The sequence below is a fragment of the Equus przewalskii genome, chromosome 3 (genome assembly GCF_037783145.1).
Source record: "Equus przewalskii isolate Varuska chromosome 3, EquPr2, whole genome shotgun sequence".
Lineage (NCBI taxonomy): Eukaryota > Metazoa > Chordata > Mammalia > Perissodactyla > Equidae > Equus > Equus przewalskii.
The window spans coordinates 53,719,410-53,742,864 of NC_091833.1; the positions used below are offsets into that span (position 1 = coordinate 53,719,410).

The following is a 23,455-nucleotide window of genomic DNA, read 5'->3' on the forward strand; positions in this document are numbered from 1 at the left end:
CACGAAGTTCCCAAAACCCTTGGAATTTCCTGAGTGATAGGAGTGTCTTTTGTCATTCATAAGGAGTCCCTTTTGAGCTCATCAGAGTTCATGTTGATGAGGGGACTTTTGGAAAGCTCTGAAGGATGGGGGGTGGTTGCCAGAGGTATCAACTATGTGATTAGAGGGTTGAAACTTTCAGCCGGGCTCCCCCCCTCCCCCAGGGAGTTGAGAGGGGCTAGAGGTTGAATCAATCACCAACGGCCAGGGATTTAATCAATCACACCTACGTAATGAAGCCTCCATGAAAATCCAGAAGGACAGGGTTCAGAGGCTTTAGGGTTGGTGAACAGGTGGAGGTGCGGGGAGAGTGGTGCATGCCCAGGGAGGGCATGGAAGCTGTATGCCCCTTCCCACATACCTTGCCCTATTTATTTCTTCTATTGGGCTGTTCCTCAGTTATGTCCTTTTATAATAAACCAGTACTCCAGTAAATAAAATGTTTTCCTGAATTCTGTTAGCTGTTCTAGCAAATTAACGGAGGAAGGCCCCTTGGGAACCTCCCATCTATAGTGCATCTCTAGCTGGCACATCAGAACCACACTAACAACTGGACTTTGCGGTTGGTTTTTGAAGTTGGGGAGGGGCAGTCTTGTGGAACTGAGCCCCTAACCTGTGGGATCTGATGCTATCTCCAGATAAATGCTGCCAGAATGGAGTTAGGTATAGGACACCTAGATGGTGTCCCAGAATTGTTTGATGTGTGGAAAACTCTCATCTCTGGTGTCAGAAGTGAAGTAGTGCTGTAGCAGAGTATCGAGAGTAAACACATACAAGAGCAAGTGTGCTTTCTTCTTTACAAATACGTAGTAAAATTTCCCGTGCCTTGATCCTGCTGTCTGCAATTGGTGAACAAGTTACCAGCTAGTTTTGTAGAATCATCAAGGACCACTCCCTCACCACCACCATTGGAGACTCAAGATATCACAGAATCACTGTTTTAAGTGTTTTTTAAAGACTAACCCAATTCCCCAGAACACTACAAACCAGATGAGTGACTCGCCACGGTCACTCATTAAGTGGTTAAGGGACTAATACATGTAAAGTGCCGGGCACACAGCGCAGTCCAGGACTTGGCTATGGTTAAGCGCGCCCATCTGTCCTAGCTGCAGGCTCTCAGCATCCCACACTCCCGCCGCCTCTCGATTATTCAACTCCTTTAACGGCCTGTCAAATTTTAAGTTTTCACTTGTGTAAGGAACGCCCCTTAACTCTGAGTACAGTTTTAATTTACATTCCTGGGTTCGACTCCTTGGTGCTTTTTAGCTTTAAAAAGGAAACACCTGCCTGCAAAACAATATTTTGGGCTTAGGCTTTTCACTCTTTTTTGTACAACTGTTCTGCACTCAACTTTTTCGTTTATTGAGAAAGCTGATAATAGGAATTCATTTTACGCGAACTATCGCGAGGACGCCGTTGCACTGTAAAGCGACCACAATACTCCCCGGGTCACGATACTGAAAGCCTCCGGCCACGCCGCCGCCGGACCTGGTGGGCGGGATCAGACGTCCCGCTGACGTCACTGCACACGCCTGCGGCACCTGACGCTCGGGGATGACGTCAGGCCCGCGCTAGGGCATGCCCTCCGAAGCGCCATGCTGGGCGCGGGCGGCGCGGGGCTGGCGAGGGGCCTGAGGGCCGTGAGGCAAGCGTGGCTGCGGGGCTCGCGCGGGCGGTCAGTGGTTCTGGCGCGCGCAGCGGGGCCTCCCGGCACTGGGGACTCGCGGCGCTGGGCCGGGCTGGGGCCGGGCGGGCGTGGGCTCAGCCTGTCGGCCGCGGCGGTCGTGGAGGCGGCGCCCCGCCCTGTGCAGCCCTACCTGAGGCTCATGCGGCTGGACAAGCCAATCGGTGAGTGCGGGCGGGCGGGATGGAAGGGAAAGTCCGACAATCAGGGCTCGGCTGCGACGCGCGGGGACCCTCGAGACACCAGACCGGGCATCTCCGGGGTCACCCTCTGTATTTCACACCCCTCTAAATCCTAAGCGCCCGAGGCCGGCCCAGATTCGCTCATTCCACAGTCATGGTTTAGATAGTGCGTCGAGCGGAAATTCCGTGCTCGTGTCTCTGCACTTGCAGAGATTTACGGTATTGAAGCACTTCCATATTCATTATGTTTGATCCTTCCCATAATTCTGTAACGCTCCCAAAGCAAAGAATTAAGACCGTAAAGACGCCGAGGGTCTTCCGCAGAGCCAGACCAGATGAACCTAGTGTGTTTTTTAAAGTTTTTTTTCCCCCCTTTTTCTCCCCAAAGCGCCCCGGTACATAGTTGAATATTTTTAGTTGTGCGTCCTTCTACTTGCGGCATGTGGGATGCTGCCTCAGCATGGCTTGATCAGCGGTGCCATGTCCACGCCCAGGATCCAAACCGGTGAAACCTTGGGCCGCCAAAGCAGAGCGAGCAACTTAAGGACTTGGGCACCGGCGGGACCCCGCAACCTAGTGTTTTGATGCTGAGTTCCAGTTCTTTGCCCTGCACAACTCGTGCCACGAAGATTTAATTCGATTGAATGCACGGTACAGCGCTGATGGACTGCCTGTCAGCTCACCATCGTCTCCTAAGGGAGGATTTCCCTGACCTTCCGCATTTAAGAGAATACCTATTGCCTCACTCGCTCTTTATCTTCCATTTTTCTCCATTGTGCTCACCCCTAATGATCTGATGCATTTTTTGGTCAATAAATTCCAATATGAGCTCCACATATATGGGGACTTTTCTATCTAGTGCCTAAAACAGAGCCTCGCAGTAGTGTTATGAACTTGTAAATTCCTACAACATCGCCTGGCCTTAGGGAGAGAAAGAACTCTGCAAACTCCCTGTTTTGGAGGAACTCCCGGTCTGCTTGAAAAAGAGACTGTTGGGTAAGCTAGGACAGTATGGGATCAAATGTAAGTGCTATAGGTGGCGAGTGCTGCAGGAAAAAGAGTAATTACTGTGGATCCCCATTGCTAGAAAAAGGTTCAAGAACAAATTGAACCTCAAACAACAGGTGGATTTTGCAGAGGAAGGAAGAGAACTTGATTGGTGGGGGAGATATTTTTGCAAAGACCCAAGGGTGGAGTGTTGGGACATTAAGGATCTAAGGTGATGTGGAACTCCAGGTCGGTGTAGAAAACAGTGAGTCAAGGCTGGATAAGAGCTGGACTGAAGAGTGGACAGTGGGGAGGGAGGAGTAGAGACTGAACTCCAGTTAACCTGGATGATGGCGTTTGCCATCGCAGCGCATGGAGGTGCATTCAAATACCAGGATATGTTCCCTCCACCTTTGCCCAGCGAAGGCCCCAAATGAGACCTTGTTTTTGGTGTTCTGGGTTTAGACACTACCTATTTGGGATCAGAGCACTGAGAGATATAACAATCAGCAGTTAAAGTTTAAAAGCAAGTTAAATGATAGGCACAGACCTGCCACCATGACCCCTTGCATTTTGGGGCCAGATACAAGTTGATAGGCATAAATGTCTCAGCCCAGTTCTAATCTGAAAGCTAATTATAATTCTGTTCTTGGGATCTGTGTCATGGTGCTGCAGTGTAGGCTTACAGGCATCTAAGATGGATCAGTAGCTGCTATTATTCCCGTTTCTGTAAATCTCTGGCTTCCCCCTTAGTGGCTAGACCACCCCACCACACGGTGAGAGGCTACTGAGGGGTTACGAGTAAAGCTCTGCAGCCGGAGTCTCCGCTCTGCCCATTTGAGGGACCTTGGTTAAGTTACTAGACCTCTCTGGGCCTTTGTTTCTCATCTATAAAATGAAGATCCTAATAATACTGACTTTATATTGTTGTCATGAGAATTCATTAATATATGTCAAGTCCTTAGAACAGTGCCTGATGTAATAAGTGCTCAAGAATGTTAGCTGTTATTACTTGAGAAGTGGGAATTGGAGAAGATCAGGTTAGTAATTATGTATGTTGGGGCCAGCCCCGTGGCTGAGTGGTTAAGTTCGTGCACTCCGCTGCAGTGGCCCAGGGTTTTGCTGGTTCGGATCCTGGGCGCCGACGTGGCACTGCTCATCAAGCTGTGCTGAGGTGGCGTCCAACATGCCACAGCTAGAGGGACCCACAGGTAAGAATATACAACTATGTATCGGGGGGCTTTGGGGAGAAAAAGGAAAAATAAAATCTTAAAAAAGTAATAATAATAATTATGTATGTTAAGATACCAGCCTGCATGCTTTGGTTCTAAATAAGGTGATGATTGCAGGATTTTTCAGACAATTTATTAATAATACTGTGTTACTATTCATTCAGCATTATTTTGAGCCCCTACTGTATGTCAGGAACAATATATTGACAGTAGTAGAATTCCAGGTTTGATATTTCTTTTTTTTTTTTTTTGAGGAAGGTTAGCCCTGAGCTAACTACTGCCAATCCCCGTCTTTTTTGCTGAGGAGTCCTTGCCCTGGGCTAACATCCATGCTCATCTTCCTCTACTTTATATGTGGGATGCCTACTACAGCATGGCGTGCCAAGTGGTGCCGTGTCCACACCCTGGATCCGAACCGGCATACCCCAGGCTGCCAGGAAGTGGAACATGCGAACTTAACCGCTATGCCACGGGGCCAGCCCCTCTTTTTTTTTTTTATTTTAAAGATTTTATTTTTCCTTTTTCTCTCAAAGGCCCCCGGTACATAGTTGTGTATTTTTAGTTGTGGGTCCTTCCAGTTGTGTCATGTGGGATGCTGCCTCAGCATGGCTTGATGAGCAATGCTGTGTCTGCACCCAGGATTCGAACTGGCGAAACCCTGGGCTGCTGAAGCAGAGCGCACAAACTTAACCACTCTGCCACGGGGCAGGCCCCTAATATTTCTTTTCTTTTTTTAAAAAAATTATTTTATTTTTTTTTTGAGGAAGATTAGCCTTGAGCTAATATCTGCTGCCAACCCTCCTCTTTTTCTGAGGAAGATTGGCCCTGAGTTAACACGTGTGCCCATTTTCCTCTACTTTGTATGTGGGACGCCTGTCACAGCATGGCTTGATGAGTGGTGCTAGGTCCACGCCTGGGATCTGAACTGGCAAACCCCAGGCCACTGAAGCAAAGCATGTGAACTTAACGGCTGTGCCACTGGGCTGGCCCTGATATTTTTTGATTTATATTCTTTTGTGGGGTAATTTTATGTTCATAGTTTTATTTTGTTGAAAGTTGATCAGTTATTTTCATAACCAAAGTGGGTTTCATTGTTTTTCAGAATGGATTACTTCTTTCAACCAGGTCACAAACTACTACATTATTTTAGGAAGTTTCAGCAGGTGGCAGTCTTTCCACTAAATTGGTGGTGTAATTTTTGTTTTATTGCATCTGTGGGTGATTATGTTGTCTTAAAAATAACGTATAATTAGCCAGTGAATCTTAGACTCACTTTCCGCAGGTTTGTTGGTCTGTCCATCACCTCTCAGAACTTGCTTATTTTGTTTCATCTCCCAGAAAGTTTTTCCTTGTTCTACAGTAAATGTTTCTTTCCGAAACCTATTTGTATCCTCGCCACCTCTGCCTCTTTCTTCACAGAAGAGAACTTAGTGAAAGTGTCATAGGGAAGAAAGAAAAAAATGTTACTGAGAATCAGGAGGGCCAAAGCACCAGAAGAACTTAAGCCCCCGTAGAGATTTCGATATGCAGAGTGATAGCACTGGCCTTAGGACACGGTGGACTGGAGCCAGAGCACCTGGGTTTGAGTTGCAGCTCTGCCACTTTTTGCCTGTGTGGCCTCAGGCAAATTACTTCTCTCTGCGTCAGTTTCTGTACTTGTTAATACAAGGTATAATATACCTTTTATTATACACGGTATAATAAAATTAGTGCCTGTCTCCTAGGTTTCTTGTGAGAGTTGTGTTATGTACCAGCACCTAGTGCATAGGAAGCACTGTGTATTTGTTGTTATTGTTTTCATCATCACCCTCATCTTTAATCCTAACAACTCTGAGAGGTAGATAGCTTTCCCCTCATTGATAGATGAGGAAGATTGAGCCCTTGAGGAAGTTTAATATGCTTTAGTGTCTGGCATCATTCCACTTACTAGTGGCAGACCTGGAACTGGAAGTCTGACTTTCCCCTTCGCTGCGGGAACCCTCTCCATCTCTAGAGGCGCCCCTCAGACTCCTACCTGTGAGTGTGGTACCTGTATACAGGCTTGAAGGAAGTTTTGCTCCTGACACACAGTGGTATAGGTAGTTACACGTTTTTCTCTCTAGAATTCTCTTTTAATGGAACCTTCAGTTCTGATGGCACCAGACAGTGACGCCTGTGAAGTGGTGTTTTCTTTTCTTTTAGGGCAGGATTGTGCTCCTCTGTCCCCCTGAGCTGTAGTTGTAGGTCCAGGGAAAATGAAGTAGTTAAACCCATCCTGTTTTACTTAGCCTCTCCATGCATCTGTTTCCTCATGTGTAAAATAGGAATAATACTAGTGTGTGTTGAGGATTAAGTGAGTTTATACGTGTAAAGCATTCGGAACACTGCCTGACGTTTCACGAGCGTTCAGTGAGTGTTAGCTGTTGTTGTTACTGTTTTGGATGGGATGCAGTGAATCTGGGTCTCTGGGACAGCCTGCATTCAGGTCTGGACTGCCCCCTTCTCGTTTTCAGCCTCTCCTTGCCTTTTCTGCTGTGTGGGTTACACTCCATTTGGGAAAGCCTCCCTGAACCCTCCCCACTCCCTTTCCGGTTAGCTGGGTGACACTGCATTATGCCTTTATAGGACCTGGTACTTGCCCTCTTGCCAAATTGATGTATTTTATTGTTATTGTTTGTTTAACTGTGTTTCTTCCTGTTCATTTTTAAGCTGTATAGGCAGAAACCAGCCTCTCCTAGTCACCATTGTGTTCCCAGTTCCTAGCACAGCCCTGGCACAAAGTACGTGCTTTATAAATATTTGTAAATGAATAAGGTTTAAGCTTAATGAACCTTAAACATGATTATAAGGACTTTGTCATTTGACCATTTTTGTACTGGATCTGATCTTTCTTTAGCCACATGTCCTTTTTCTCTTATTTTGCTAAAGAAAGCTCCGAATTTATCTAATAGACTCTATATCCAAACATTTCTGGAAAGACTTTCTTTTGAAAGTGGAATATCTACTAAAGTTCGCGTGTGAAGTCTCCTGTTTGTCCAGTCTATTTGGTTTTAGCTTCATTTCATCTAGTTTATGAGCTAAGTATCAAGAACTAGCCCCGTTTGTGCATGTAGCTGCAAAATATTAATATAGGTCAGTATCCTCCCTCCCTCAAGCCCATTAACAACAGTAAAGGAAGTTGTATTAGCTTTTTTTGAGTAGGCAGTACATGCACTTGATAAAAAATTCGGAAGGTACAAGGCTGTAGAGTGAAAACAGAGTCTGCCACCGCTGTCTCCCAGCCACCTCCTTCCCCTTCCCAGAGGCAGCTATTAGCAGTGTATCCAGTGTATCCCTCCTGACGTGGTCTGTGAACGTCCCAACATTCAGATGTCAGTGTTTTTTTATATATGTGTAAATGTGCATATATACACACACGTGTATATATATGGTCAGAATTTTCTGCTTGTCCTCCATCCAGGTTGGACCGTTCTGTAACCTCATCAGAAGCACACGAGTTCTGACTCCCCGGGGTGTGTTGTCAGACTTTGCGTTTTGCCAATCTCATAGGTGAAAAATGTTATCTCAATGTAATTTTAAGTGTATTTCTCAAAGTTGAGTATCTTTTCATGTGTGTAAGAGCCATTTGTAGTTCTTTTTCTGTGACCTCCTATTATGTTTTTGTCCATTTTTCAATTGGACTATTGATCTCTTCAGTTTCTAGGAACCCTACATGTTAGGGAGACTAGTCCTTTGTAATATGAGTTGAAATTTATTTTTCTGGTTTTGTCATGTGTTTTTGACTTTGTGTTACTTCTTTGGGATGTGGTGTTAAAAAACAAATGAAGACGGTTAACTAGCTTGAATTTGTCCCTTTTTTGTCTTTTTTTTTTTTTGCTTAGGAACCTGGCTGCTGTATCTGCCATGTACCTGGAGCATTGGTTTGGCCGCTGAACCAGGTTGTTTTCCAGATTGGTACATGTTATCCCTCTTTGGCACTGGGGCTGTTCTGATGCGTGGAGCCGGCTGCACCATTAATGACATGTGGGACCGGGACTACGATAAAAAGGTAGTTTGATCCTGGAAAGGAACAGAGGGGCTTCTCTCAATTCTGCAGAGTAATGTGGTGGCATCATTTCTGAAGGCCACATAAAGCAGCGTGGTCATTTAGCGTCCTCACTGAAATCCAGCGTCAGAGGTGCGGGATCAGGTGCATAGCTGGTGTTGCAGAGTGCCGTGTCCTTCGTTTCGCAACCAAGAGCGGCCATGGGGACAAGGTGTGTCCTTCATTTGTACAAAATAAATTTGAATTGAAAAGGCTGGGGCTGAGGATGTTAGGAGTGAAGGTGAAAAATCCATCCTAAACTTTAGGTGTCCAAAAGACCTGTCATCCATTCCTTTGAGATATATATTGGAGCCCTAACTATTGTTATGTAAATCAAATCTTAATTTAAATGAACCAACGCAGCCCCATTAACATTTGCTATAGTTATTTCTTTAGAAACATAATTTTATTTTTCTCTCCTTAGAAAAAAGATACATGTTTATTCTGAAAAATTCAGGCAGTACAGAAATAGAAAGTTCAGGGTCCGGCCCGGTGGCACAGTGGTTAAGTTCACATGTTCCGCTTCTTGGCGGCCTGGGGTTCGCTGGTTCGGATCCTGGGTGCAGACATGGCGCCGCTTGGCATGCCATGCTGTGGTAGGCATCCTATGTATAAAGGAGTCTTCCTCAGCAAAAAGAGGAGGATTGGCAGTAGTTAGCTCAGGGCTAATCTTCCTCAAAAAAAAAAAAAAAGAACAAGTTCTCCTTATGCCCTCCCCAAACCCCAGAGAGAACTTCAGTTTACAGTTTACATCATATTCCTCTGGATTATTTTCTATGCATATTCTAATGCAGTGTATAATTTTTTTATTTTTATTTTTTTTGTGAGCAAGATTATCACTGAGCTAACATCTGTACCAATCTTCCTCTATTTTGTATGTGGGATGCCACCACAGCATGGCTTGGTAAGTGATGTGTAGGTCCATGCCCAGGATTTGAACTGGCAAACCCCAGGCCACCAAAGTGGAGCACGTAAACTTAGCCACTGCGCCACCAGTAAGCCCTCTATAATTATTTTTTTGTACCTCAACAAACATTAGGATACGTTAATGGCTCAGGGTTTTGCTTAATATGTTAGATGGTAAGTAAATTGCTAATACATTAAATGATGTCAGTTGCTCTTAGGATATATTGATTAAGTGTGTTTAGTTGATGTGTATAATCTATCAGCCATGTGATAAACATTAGGTCCATAAACATTGAAATAATCTCAATGCACAGCTATTAACAATTTGGTTTTGTAAGCTGTGAGTGTTCTGATTTCATAAAAACCACATAGAATATGTTTCGATCACTATGTGACATCATTTTTAGTCTTTTGATGGAGTGCTTGTTTATTGTCAGCTTTCAAATTTAGCTAGTTTCATATCACTGTGCTGAAGAGGCAGTGTGACCTTGTGGTTAGAGTGTGGTCAGTGGGACTAGACTGACTGTACTACCTAGTGGCTGTGACTTTGCAAAGTTACTTAGCGTCTCTGCCTCAGTTTCCTAAAACTTAGAAATGGCAGGAATTTCTGAGGGTTGTTAGAAGGATTCAGTGATGTGATGCCTGTATAGCTCTTAGAATGGTGGCACTTTGGAAACATGCAAATACCAGCTGGAATAATCGCAATATCCTGAAACAAATATAGGAACATAAGTATTTTTTCCAGTTGAAACTATAGGGACCAAATCAGGGATAAAAGGTCCAGTTCCAGCACTCTAACTAAGATGAGTCATTATAGTTTTTGGCAGACCTTTTTATTGCATGGTGAAGCATGCTATGAATTGGGTCAGCAAATTTTTTTTTGTAAAGGACTAGATAGTTAATATTTTAGGGTTTGTGGGCCATACCATCTTTGTTGCAACTACTCAACTCTGTTGGAGTGTGAAAGCAGTCTTAAGCAATAGGTAGACAAATGGATATGGCTCTGTTTCAATAAAACTTTGTTTATGGACACTGAAATTTAAATTTCCTGTTATTTTCATGTGTCACAATACGTTACTCTTTTTTAAACTTATTTTCAACCATCTAAGAAGTACAAACCATTCTTAGCTCATGGGCTGTACCAGATCAGGCAGGAGGCTGGATTTGGCCCACAGACCATAGCTTGCTAACCCTTGGTATAAAGTGTAGAAAAATATGTTATATTAAAAATAGATAGCATTTATTGTATGCTTATCTGCTTCAGACACTGCATTCGCTGTATAAAGTAGGTGCTATTATTACCTCTTCCTCTCTCTCTTTTTCCTTTAACAAGTAAGTACCCTAAGTCCGAGAGAGGTTATGTAATTTGCCAAAATTCACACAGCCAGTAAGTAATGGAATTGGATTCAAATCCTGGGTTCTTTGGTCCCAGATCCTGAGTTCTTCTAGCAATGTTGAACATTTTGGTTATGTTCTTTATTTGTGGTTAAGTTTAGAATAATCACGTTTCATGATCTCTTGGAAGGAAAAGAAAAATTAATATATGTTATTTGTCCACATGAACAATTTGTCTATTTATATTCTTACAGTGAGTTTGCCCTTTATATTTGGGTAGAGTTCATGTAAGATTACAAACCCATTCCTAAATAGCTGGTGAAAGCACTCCCACTTGCACACCCGTATAATCTGTCTTTGTTCACATCTGATTTCTGAGTGTAGTGCTTCCCACACTCAAAATATCCATGTGATATCACCCTTATCCAACATCCACTGCAATTTCCTCTTTCCTGGGGATCCTCATTATTGTCCCTCTTTTCTCTATAGAAATTGAACATACACTTGCTACACTAGGTAGCTAAATCGCTAGATAAGGAAGTTGCTTTATTTTGTTTATTTGGAGATGAGGATGGGAGATGGACATAAAGCAGAATGAGTAGTGAGAATTTGTAATCTTTTCAAAGCTATTTTAAATACGGAGTTTTGATTCTTGGCAGTACTTCCAATGTTGATGTCACCTTTTATTCATATATCTGCCGTAGTGCCTACCATGGGCCAGACTCTTGATTAAAAGTTTAAATGAATGATGGAGCCATCTCATGAAGCTAAGGGATCTGTTTTTATGTGTTAAGGTTACAAGAACAGCCAATCGCCCTATCGCTGCTGGAGACATTTCAACTTTTCGATCGTTTGTTTTTCTCGGAGGTCAGCTGACCTTGGCGCTGGGCGTTCTTCTGTGTCTGAATTACTACAGGTATAGTAAATGTGTTTTTCATAATTGTGTGTAAAATGTCTCCTTCGGAAGGGAGGTAGTAGGAATAAAATAAAATTGAAATATCTTTATCCCAAAGTTGTTTATTGGCTACCTATGGAGCATCTAAGCTGGCAAGTATGAACGAGCCACCACACGTTGTAAGATCAAGATGGCTTTCCGCCAAAGGAATGGAGAGATCAGCTTTTAGTTTATTCTGAACCACCTTCAGTATCTGCAGTACATGTTCCCGAAGGGACGCAGGCACTTCCATGGGTTTTCTAGATGCATGCATGGGTGTGTGATGTATACACCCATCTGTATAACTTTATTTATCCTGACAGTATGGCTGGAGTAGATGGAAGCAGAAGTGATTATACTCATTTTGCATAAATAGGAACCAGGTTTCTCCCAGAGTCATATTCCTAATTAATGACAGAAGAAAAAAGTGGAAGAACGCATTCCTGAATCTCTTAAACAGTGACAAAATTAAACTTCTGTGCTTCAGATGGCTGCTTACAAAGTGCTTCAATAAGATAAAAAAGAGGAGGAGGTCAGCAAATAAGCGTGACTTTATAGCAGTTAGGCTTAATTGTATATCTTGCCCTGCAAGCGTCAGTCCCGTGAACACACTTGGGGAGGTGGTTCCCGGAGGGGCGGTGTTAGGTGAGTTTTGAGGTACCCAAGCACGTCTTATGTTATCCTCCTTGTGTAGGCGCTTGGGGACCTTATCCTCTTCTAGAGAAATAACACCCCTTTGTGCGTGTAGGGAGGGAATCTTGACTCTAATTTTCTGTTAGGAAGTCTCATTGCTAGCTGTCTTGATGTTGGTTTTTTTTGTTTGTTTGTTTGTTTGAGGAAGATTAGCCCTGAGCTAACTATTGCCAATCCTCCTCTTTTTCCTGAGGAAGCCTGGCCCTGAGCTAACATCCATGCCCATCTTCCTCCACTTTATATGTGGGACCCTTACTACAGTATGGCATGCCAAGCAGTGGCATATCTGCACCCGGGATCCGCACTGGTGAACCCTGGGCCGCCAAGAAGCGGAACGTGCCAACTTAACCGCTCTGCCACCGGGCTGACCCCTGTCTTGATATTTGAAAAGAAAATTAGGAGAGGCAGTAGTGTGTGGCGGCTGACAGGTTGGACACTCGAGCCAGGCTGCCTTAGGTTTGAATCCCGGCCCTGCGCCTGACTAGCTGCGTGGCAGTTGGCAGATTACTTCATCTCTTTGTGCTTTAATTTCGTCATCTGCAAAACACAAGTAGAATAAAACTACCTGCCTCTGAGGGCTGTGGTGAAGATGATAATGAGTTAACTTATGTAAGGTAGTTGGAACGGTGCCTGATACACGAAAGCCTACGTATGTGAGCTGTTGTTATTTGGCCTGGTGGTTTTGTAACACTTTAGATATTTTCTAATTATCTTTTATCCTAATCAATGTCCAGGAAGAGAATTTTACATAACAAAAACTGTAATTTAAGATAAATCATTTTCTAATTAGTATTGCTACTGTTGTCTCATTTAGCGATTTCTAAGAGATGGTGATGTTAATCTTTCTAATGGTTTTTCTTGGTTTCAGTGTAGCTCTGGGAGCAGCATCCCTACTGCTCGTCATCACCTACCCGCTGATGAAAAGAGTTACATACTGGCCTCAGTTAGCCTTGGGTGAGCTTGAAATAACTGTAAGAATTTCCTTCAATATCCTCAAACTGTACTTTTATATATAATATCATACATATGTATATAATGTGGCAGAGAAAGTGTCAAGTCAGTTATGACATTTTCTTATTATAAAGGAGGGCAGTTAGCCATTTTTATTGTCTAAGAAATCTCGCTTATTTATTTATTTGAGGAAGATTAGCCCTGAGCTAACATCTGCCACCAATCCTCCTCTTTTTGCTGAGGAAGACTGGCCCTGAGCTAACATCTGTGCCCATCTTCCTCCACTTTATATGTGGGATACCCACCACAGCATGGCGTGCCAAGCGGTACCATGTCCGCACCTGGGATCCGAACTGGCAAACCTGGGGCCACCGAAGCAGAACGTGCGCACTTAACCACTGCGCCACTGGGCCGGCCCCTCACATATTTATTAAGATTATCGTCATTATTTTCTGAAATGTTCTTTTAAAAATCTAGGTATATCACAAAGAAAAAAGTTAGCTGCCCTGACCCTGCCTTCACCTGGATGCCCTGAAGCCCTGCGAGATGGCAGTAGAAAGCATTCGCCACAGGAGAACAGGGGTTAGAGAATACAGTCACTCAGACAGAGCCCTTTCTGTGGAGCCTTCCTTGGGCCTCCCGGGAAAAAATTAGTCCATCTCTCCTCTGGGCTCCCGTCGCTCTCTGCCGTGGGATGGGATGTGGCGATTACTCATGTCAAGAGCGTTAATTCAACAAGATGTGGAGGGCCTCTCTGTCGCCATTAATAAACCGTCTGCCTACAAAGCACAGCATCCTTCACATATGGGTGGCCCGGCATCTAACATAGCACTTGGTACGTTGCTATGTACCAATAAATAATTTGTTAATAGAGAGGAAGATAGACAGCTGGGTAAGTCAAAATCTATTGGAAAAATGTCCACTCCTAGTTGTTTCTGTTCTACTCCTAGAATAATCCTAGAACTATTCTAGTTCTTTGAACTATTTTTTCAGTAAATAAAAGAAGAACCAAAAGAGACTCCAAGAAATTGATGCGAGCCTGACTTGTGGGACAGTTGTGGTGGAATGTTTATCTTTTTCCAAAGTCCTCTCGTTCAATGTTTTGTTTCTTTTCATTATTAAAAAAATAGAACATTATAGTCTCAACTGATCTGGGAATCTTTTGGTAAAAGGAAGATAAGCATTTCCTATCTGTAAGATAATATTAAGAAAGCTGGTATATTTACTTCAAATATTTATTGAACCCCTGACTTTTACTTTGTGCCGGGAATCCCACCAGGTACGAGGAAAATGAAAATGGCTAAAACACTTGCACCACCTTGAAGGAGCTAGAGGAGACAGCAGGAGAGCAGGTCATTGCAGTGCAGTGTATTGCCACGCGTGGGTGCTGTGGGACCACAACGGAAGGCACTTCCTCAGTTGAGGAGTGGAAGTAGGCAATGTAGGAGGAGAAAAGGGGTTTCTAAGAAAGGGCGTTGGGGACCCATTGAGTTTGAGGGAGCTGAGGGGCCTGCAGGTGGAGTGTCCAGCAGGCAGGTCAGCATCTGGTCTGAAGCTTAGAGAGTGATGAGGCTTGTGCATAGAGATTTAGGGTTGTCAGCATGCAGATGTCTGTTCACAGTTCTTAGAGAGGATGGGCTTATAGGATAAATAGTGTTCCCGTCTGTACTGCTGTTTCTGTGGCTTGTCAGGAGGTCAGGTGGTGATGGGTTTGACTCAGATAGGTCGAGGTGCAGACCCCAGCAGCTACTGGGTGTTGGCTCTGCCGGGCACCGCACTAGGTAGGATCCGTGTTCTGAAACCTGTTTATCCGGGGAGTATTATTCTTTCTATTAGCTGTGTTATTTTATTGTTAATTGACTTCTCTGAGCCTGTTTTCCTTTTTTGTAAAATGTAGCTAATAACTACCACCGAGAGTTGGGAGAATGTAAGGAAGAAGCATTGTAGAAAATAGTGCACACAGAGCCCAGTGGTCCATAGCAAGCACCTGCCCCACGCTGATGCCCTCTCCTGCCTGCGGGCGTTCTGGACTTTGTTTAGACTCTCCCTCTCCTTCTGTTCACTGATTGCAGGGTTGGCTTTTAACTGGGGAGCGTTACTCGGATGGTCTGCTGTCAAGGGCTCCTGTGATCCGTCTGTTTGCCTGCCTCTTTATTTTTCTGGAATTATGTGGACTCTAATATATGATACTATCTATGCCCATCAGGTAAAGAAATGATAATCTTTTTTTCTTAACTTTGGTTTAGTAGTTGTTGTTGCTTAAGAACTTTAAGAACCAAATTGAAATGAAAGTGTTGTTTTCTAAAAAGAAAAACACTTCTGTGGCGCCAACAGGATATTTTTCTTTCTTGTGTATGTGTATTTACCAAAGAGATCAACTCATTTATTTAATTTTCAAGCATTTAAATAGTATTTACTATACGCCAGACACTATTTTAAATACCTTGCAACTAATTGAATCCTCCTAACTATCTGTAAGGAAGGTACTTTGATTATCCTCACTTTACAGGTGAAGTGGTGTGTGGAGAGTAACTTGTCCCTGTCACACGGTTAGTGGTGACAGAGCTGGGACTCAAACCCAGACGGTCTTCAGAGTCTGTGCTCTTAACTGCGACCCTCTGCTACCCCTCTGTGGAGGCCTCTAAATCACTGTACCAGGCAGCTTTTTTACCTATTTTTTGTCATTGTCTCTTTAACACTGCAGAATAGTCCATTGACTTACTATGCCATAATTTTTTTTAAAGTGAACAGCTTGTCTATTTTGGTCATTTAAGTTCTGAGTTTTTGCGATTATAAATAATATGTTTTAATCACTAATGTCTTTATGAATATGAGTTTTTTGGGTAAATTTTTAGGAGTGGTATTACTTAGTTAAAGGATATAAATGTGTTTATAGCTTTTGATGTTGCCTTTTTCATAAGTTTAATAAAAATCTTTTTTTGCTTTTCTGGGTTTATGTTCTTAATTTTCCTTTTACATTTAGAACTTTAAAAAAAGATTTTTCTCAGTATTTTACTGAAATATGACTATGTATTCTCAACCATTTACTTAAAGAATATGTCCTGATTTAGTGAACTTTTTTTTTTTTTTTTTTTTTGGTGAGGAAGATTGGCCCTGAGTTAATGTCTGTTGCCAATCTTCCTCTTTTGCTTGGGGAAGATTGTCCTTGAGCTAACATCTGTGCCAGTCCTCCTCTATTTTGTATGTGGGATGCCGCCATAGCATGGCTTGATAAGTGGTGTGTCTCTCCATGCCCGGGGTCCGAACCTGCAAACCCCAGGCTGCCAAAGCAGAGTGCGTGAACTTAGCCATATACCAGCGGGCCAGCCCCTGATTTAGTGAAATTTTTTCCTAATATTTCTTTCTGGATTTCCTTCTGCTTTCTTTCGTTAACCTTTTTCCCCTACTCCATTTGTATTATGAAAATGTTTGCCGGATCTGATTTCCTGAAGTGAAACTTGACTGACAGTTTAGAAGAGATGCCTATACTTTTTACAGCAATGGCTGGAACCAGTGGTCAGGATAACTGTACTCCAGTTAGATTAACTTCTTCAGTAAAACACCACTGACACTTCAGTAAAGTACTGACTGACACTTTCGTGGTAACATAGTTAAAGACACTGTTTGCACCCTGAAGGTGGTGCAGTGTGAAAGGAAAAACAGGCACTAACCCCACACTCCGTATTATGTGGATTTGGGACCCTAAACGATAGCTTCTCAGAAGCTTTCTGCCTGCAAGTGGATGCAGAGTTCAGCGTGCAGCCTCTGATATCACACAACCATCATTACAACAGTGTGTGGAAATGCTTACAGATACAGTTGCTGGAGGAGAGCAGTCAGCTAGATGTGAGTGTCTCATCCAGACCCAGCTCTACTTAAACAGAAGGGATCGGATGGGAGAGGCAAGGAATAAATTGAGCTAAAAGTGAAATGTGAGTGGATATGGTTAGGTGGCAAGTGAGCATTTTTCTGCATCTGTTATTTTAGCAAGATTGAAACTAAAATGTGCAGGAAATTGTTGAGTTTGAGAACTCCGAGGTAAGGAGGAGCTATGTAAAGAATTAGATTGAGTTTTACTTCTAATGTAGTAAAAGCAAAGTTGAAAGTCATTACAGGGTTATAAGAAATAGCATGACGTGTATAAATAGAGCTGGGAGAGCATTTTAGCAGTAGCATTCAACTTTGATTTGGTCTGCGCATTGACTATGGATCAACCTGTGTTTCTGAGTTACTGTCATCTTTCACAGCTTATCACACAGATATGCTGTAGCTGCATGTTCTTGAAAAGACAGTTTCTTCTGGAATTTGTGGTGATGGCTGCACAACCTTGCAAATATACTAAAACTACTGAATTGTACACTTCAAAATGGTGAATTTTGAGGCCAGCCCTGTGGCTGAGTGGTTGGGTTCACGCGCTCCACTTCAGCGGCCCAGGGTTTCTCTGGTTCGGATCCTGGGCGAGGACATGGCGCTGCTCGTCAGGCCATGCATACCACAACCAGAGGCACTCACAACTAGGATATACAACTATGTACTGGGGGGCTTTGGGGAGAAGAAGAAGAAGAAGAAAAAAAAGATTGGCAAAAGTTGTTAGCTCAGGTGCCAATCTTTAAAAAAAAGAAAGAAAATACATGCTAAAAACGCGTTTAAAAAAAAAAAGTGAGTTTTCTGGTATGTTGATAAAAACCAGACAATCTGTTATTACTTTCTGATGTTAGGATAAGAAGGATGATGCTCTGATTGGCCTTAAGTCCACCGCACTGTGGTTCCGCGAAGACACCAAGCAGTGGCTCAGTGGCTTCAGTGTGGCTATGGTGGGGGCGCTGAGCCTGGTGGGAGTGAGCAGTGAGCAGACCGCGCCCTACTACGCTGCTCTGGCCGCCGTGGGAGCCCATCTGGCTCGCCAGGTTTGACTTTTTTCTTACTGTTTTCTCTTATTTTTCCTTGGTATAAATTATAGAAATTATTTAAAAGAAATGACCTCTGTATTCACCAAGCAAGGTACTTCTAGAAACAAGCAACTTCTTGGCTTGTACTTCCTTAAATGCCCCCTCCCTTGCCCCAACTTGTCATATAAAAAACCTTGCTGTATTTTAGCGAAATAATCTAAAACTAAATCTGATTTTCCTAGAATTACTTCTGATTTATGTCTGGAGACATTTCAACAGTGTGTGAAGGTTGTGTTTGAGTTGAATTACTGTAAAGGAAACTGGTCATCACAACCGTATTTTTAAAATGTGGGCTTCCAGTGAGCATTCTAGCAAACAAACCATTCCTAGGTGTGGATCCCACTGGCCCTCAGACAGGAAATGCTAACATGTCAGAATTCTGCCCAGAAAGGAGGAAACTGTCATTTCGGGATATTCACCCAGCATCCTAGCCCCAAGAAGTTTATATTGTGAATCCACATTGTTGAGTTTTGTAAAATGAATGAACTAAATCTAGTTTTAATTCAGTGGGTTGCTTGTAAACGGACTGTATCGTTGCATCAGTGTTAGTGTTATTTTCTTTGAACGGCATCAGAAGGATGTTAGTGAGCCTGTATTTAGATGATCTGTTTCATACAGGTTATTGCAGGTTACTTATCAGTGTAAGCAAGACTTGCATAACGTGGATGAAGGAAATTAAAACCTGATGTCCATAAAGTAAGCCACCTGCTGTAGCACCTTGACTGTCTTCCTCACTAGGAACGCGGAAAGATGGCATCTGCTGATTCTCCACATTTCACTGCTTTCCTCTTCAGAATTTCTGAGCACCTCCTTTTGGTTGTGACTCTGCTCCATGGGGGTTGTCATCATCAGTTGATTGGTCAGGATAATGGACGTTTAGTGGTATTTAAGCACCTGGATATTAGCAGAGGAAGGCAAAAATTATGAGGACAATCACAAACATCAATATTTGGAACCCATTTTATATTCTAAATTGCATTTGTGGTCCTCTGTCTGGTCCTTGACACCATATTTTAAGATGGACATAGCCTTCTAGTATATGAAGAGAAGGCAGATCACGATGATTTTGCATCTACAGGCCACGTTATAAAGAATAGTTGGGAAAATGAGTGATGCTGATGCTCGAGCCTGGAGAAGAGCAAGATGGGGACCTGAGACTTTCTCGATGGCTTTGCAGGGCAGCCGTGGGGAAAAAGCAGCATGTTTGTTCCAGGTCGCCAGCAGCAGGTCTAGGGCACCAGATCCTGTCTCTGTGTGAGGTTGGGAGGGAGATTACGTGTGTGGGGCTGTGTTGGTTATCATAAATAAACTGGGGAGGGGTCACTGCTGGCGGTTAGTGGGTGAGGGCCAGGGATATTAAATATCCTTCAATGCCCTAGACAGCCCTGCACAACAGAGAGTTGTCCTGCCCAAATGTGACTTGTTCTCCTGTTGGGATACCTTGCTCCAAAGAGTGAAGCTAGACCAGAGGGTCGGAGTTGTAGGGAGCAGATTTTGGATAGTCGGTGTGAGGAAGAGCTTTCTAAAGAGAACTGCAGATAGCTCGTGTTGCCTCAGAGCGTTCCTGCAGCCCTCGAGTGGGAGTTCTCAGGGCGCAGCTTAGATGATTCCCAGTGAGAGAGGTGGTCGATTTTTCTACAGTGGGAAACAGTTTGGGGGACATTAAGGGCTTCTATTGCTTAAAATTCTGTAACAAAGTGCTGTTGTCCTCTGTGTATCGATGTGTTTATTTGTGATGCCCAAAAGTCCGTGCTGAGTACTAGTGCCGCCTTGTGTTCTTCTCTTACAGATTTACACTCTAGACATCCACAGACCGGAGGACTGCTGGGATAAATTTACCTCCAACCGAACAGTAGGACTAATAATTTTTTTAGGGATTGTCCTTGGGAATCTTTGGAAACAAAAGAAGACAGATGAAACGAAGAAAAAAATAGATTATGTAATAGAAAATTAGCAAATGAAGTTCATGTAGGAATTTTTTAAACAAACTTTTACAAAATACTCTCAGGTCTTGTAAATACGTAATTAGATTTGAATAATCAATCTTACAATGTGTTAAAGAATTAAGAACCAGAAGATGAAGACAGAGCGTATTTGCCTGGATTTTAGTTCAAGTATTTACTAGCAAAATTCTTCCCCTGTCACAGAAACCAGGGACTCTTCAGGATTTGAGATGACCTTGAGTATTGAAGTTGAGGCACTCTTCTGCTCACTATCATTCTCATCTGCACTTTTGGAAATTGTCTGACTTTGGGCACTTTGGAGGAAACCTGGCCGATGTGTATCTCTTCTAAATGAATGTCCCTGCAGGAAAATGCACTCTCTTTTTTGGGGGAAAAGAAAAGCTGCTACGGAAAGTTGGCGTTTATTGTTCTTTATTGTGACCTTTACTCACTGCCAAAAGCTGTAATTCAGGAAACCATTTTGTTTCTTATATTTTAGGAGAATTTAAATAAGTAAATAAAAATTTTTACCTACTATGCTCATACATACTGCTGTTGTTGCCCACCCTGACGTGTATTTGGGAGGCCTCTCTGTGCAGCCCTGTGACCAGAGTGGGCTGGCAGGCAGTCCTCGGGGACTATTTTAATTTCTATTTCTTTTTTATCTTATCTGATTGTAATTTATAGGATAGTGGCACACTGGTTAAAGTGTACTAACTATTTCTTCCCTTGCCTCCTTCAGAGTATTCTCAACACAGCAGCCAGAGTGATTTTCTTAAAGCCTCTGTAGGGTCATGTCCTTCCCCTGCTCAGAACTCTGTAGGGTCTTCCCACGTCACTCAGTACGGACTAAAAGTCCTGTCACCTGCTGGGCGCTCCATGGTCTGGCTTTGTCTGTGACGCCTCCTCACACCCCTCCAGCCCGCTGGCGGCCTCTCCGCTTCTCCCAGGCTGGGTGGATTGCCCAGAGTGCTCGCCTGGAATCGTGTCTCAGTCCTGCCCTGCAGCCCTTTTCCTACATGTCTCCTTCTCAGAGAGGCTTCTCCCAGCCACTGTTTGTAAACTTCTGTGCAGATGCTACCTACACTTCTATCTCCTTGCTCTTTGTTGTTTTTTTCTCTTCAGCACTTATCGCTATCAACCTAAAATATATTTTGCTCAATTTAAGTGACTCACGGACAGTGGGGTGGAGGAGAGGCAGTCACTTGTTGTGTGGGTTGTAGACAGCAGTAAACGCTAAATTGCAAAATGATAACGATGGCAGTGATGCAGCTGACAGAGTACTTAACAGCTGCCAGGCACTGATATATCAGCACAGGAAAATGTGTTTAACTCTTGATTCAACAAAGACTCAGCAACCGAGTGAGTGTTTAGACTAGGGCAATGGTGGCAGCTGTAATTCTCTGCTGTAGCAGCAACGAGTTGAAGGGGAGAAGCAGTAGAAACGTTGTGTCCTACTTTAGGGGTGTCTGATTGGCTTCTGTTTATCTAATTCTGACACTGCACCACGATAGATAAAATTTAAGGCTATGTTGATTTTTGTTTTCTTACAAGTATCACCCTGTATTTTAAAATCTTAACCCAGTAGCACGGATTCCACTTAGAGTGTATGCAATGTATTTCAATTTTATTTTGTTTTCCTGATAGTTGATGAAAGTTATGGAACAAATCTCAATATCAATAAAACTCCTGCAGCCATTGTGATAAATGGGGACAGGAGAATATAGGTAAGAGTTCATAGATTTTCTTCCTCTCAAAAAGCTGCTTAAACTTAATTATGTTAATTCCTTTTTATTTCTTCCTTGTCCCACGTAGAAAGGCTGAAAAAGTAGTATAAATGGGTAAGAGGCAGATAGGGGAGGAAAAGAGATGAGGTAGACTATTAGCCTCTGAAATCATGGACTTAGAAACAGTTCAGGGCTGGAGAGTCACGCAGCCGTCATCGTGTAGACTCAGGTGGTGTGTCTCGCGCTCGCATCAAGGGGCCCTGTAACCTCAGATAGGTGAAATTAGCAGTCTTGTCTTAGGAAACCCGCTTGATGGAGAGGACCCTTGCCCTGGTTTCCTGCTACAGAGTTACTGTGAGGTTGTAAGGAGAAAGCAGGTGAAAAGACTAGAATAGTTATGTAGTATAAGTTTATGGTGGGGGTGGAGGTGGGTGGGAGCCACAGGTAATCTGGCTGCAGAGTCTGAGAATTGCATCACTGCCTCTCCCTCTTCCTGGACTTCCTTTAAATTCCTCTGTGCCTCTTCCAGATTGTAAAGGCCTCCACCATCAGGCCGCACCCTACTGTTTCCTCCAGGTCAACATACACTCTCGCCCTTGGGCTGATCCCTTCACCTCCGGAGGCCACACTCATCAGTCTCCCTCTGCCGTCACAACTGTCCTCCTGGCAGCTGGTACAGTGGCGAGGGCCTGGCTTTCAGAGCAGACAGGCCTGCATGCGAATCCCGTTAGCAGCTGGGAGACCTCGGGCAGTGAACCGCCCTCAGCTGCCAAACCCAGGCTCCTGTGAACAGTCACCAGAGTTGGCTTATTAAAGCCCGCTAGGGGATGAATTGTGTTGCCCCAAATTCATATATTGAAGTCCTAACCCCCAGTTACTCAGAGTGTACCCGTATTTGGAGATAAGATCTTTGAAGAGTTGATTAAGTTAAAATGAGGTCATTAGGATGGGCCCTAATCCATTATGACTGGGGTCCTTATAAGAGGAAATCTGGACAAAGAGACACCGACACTTGCACACTCAGATGGCTGTGTGAACGCACCGGGAGGAAACAGCTGTCTGCAAGCCAAGGAGAGGCCTGAGAAGAAACCTAGCCTGCCAACACCTTGATCTCAGACTTCTGGCCTCCAGAACTACAAATAGAAATAAAAGTAAATTTGTGTTTTTAGGCCGTTGGGTGTGTGGTATTTCATCGTGGCAGTCCTAGCAAACGCACGAAGCCCTAACACTGCGCCTGGCACAGAAAGGGCACTACAAGTTCAGTTCACTAGAAGGCCCTCCCGTTTCCACTCCCTTTCCTGTCCACGTTTTTGTCCTAAAGCACAAGTTTTAGCCCTCCTAGTGTCCACAATGGTGGTAGGCTGAACAAAATCCTCCAGAGATGTCCCTGTCCTCAGCAGAGCCGTCAATATGTTACCTCACGTGAGGGGGCTTTGCAGATGCGATTGAGATGGGAGAGTACCCCAGTTTATCCAGGTGGGCACAATGGAATCACAAGGGTCTTTATAAAAGGGAGGCAAGGTCAAAGTCAGTAGTGGGAGACGTGATGACAATGAAGCAGGAAGCTAGAGGGATGGAAAGGAGTCACGAGCCAAGGAACGCGGGTGGTTTCAGAAGCTGAAAAAGAAGAGGGCACAGATTCTCTCCTGAGAGGCTGTAGAAGGAGCCAGCCCTGCTGACACCTTGACTTCAGCCCTGTGAAACTTGAGTTTGGACGTCTGACCTCCAGAATTGTAAGTCGTAAATTTGTGTTGTTGTAAGCCGCTAAATTTGTGATAATTTGTTATGGCAGCAATAAGTAAGCTAAAAACTATTCGAGCTCTGATTGAC

General features: G+C 43.7%; 1 protein-coding gene across 3 annotated transcripts; it reads left to right on the plus strand.

Moving 5' to 3' along the window:
- The first annotated feature begins 1,587 nt into the window (after positions 1-1,587).
- On the plus strand, positions 1,588-22,793 carry COQ2 (coenzyme Q2, polyprenyltransferase). Of its 3 annotated transcripts, XM_008517194.2 has the most exons (9): positions 1,601-1,887; positions 7,985-8,151; positions 11,223-11,344; positions 12,924-13,009; positions 15,079-15,212; positions 17,725-17,913; positions 19,745-19,807; positions 21,546-21,625; positions 22,155-22,793. In XM_008517194.2, exons 1-8 carry the CDS (start codon positions 1,635-1,637, stop codon positions 21,600-21,602), a joined length of 1,071 nt encoding a protein of 356 aa, XP_008515416.2. In that variant the 5' UTR covers positions 1,601-1,634; the 3' UTR covers positions 21,603-21,625; positions 22,155-22,793. The 3 variants fall into 3 exon arrangements, with proteins under 3 accessions (XP_070468811.1, XP_070468812.1, XP_008515416.2); XM_070612710.1 differs by lacking the exons at positions 21,546-21,625; positions 22,155-22,793 and having other exon boundaries at positions 1,588-1,887; positions 19,745-20,443; XM_070612711.1 differs by lacking the exons at positions 15,079-15,212; positions 21,546-21,625; positions 22,155-22,793 and having other exon boundaries at positions 1,600-1,887; positions 12,924-13,026; positions 19,745-20,443.
- The last annotated feature ends 662 nt before the right edge of the window (positions 22,794-23,455 follow it).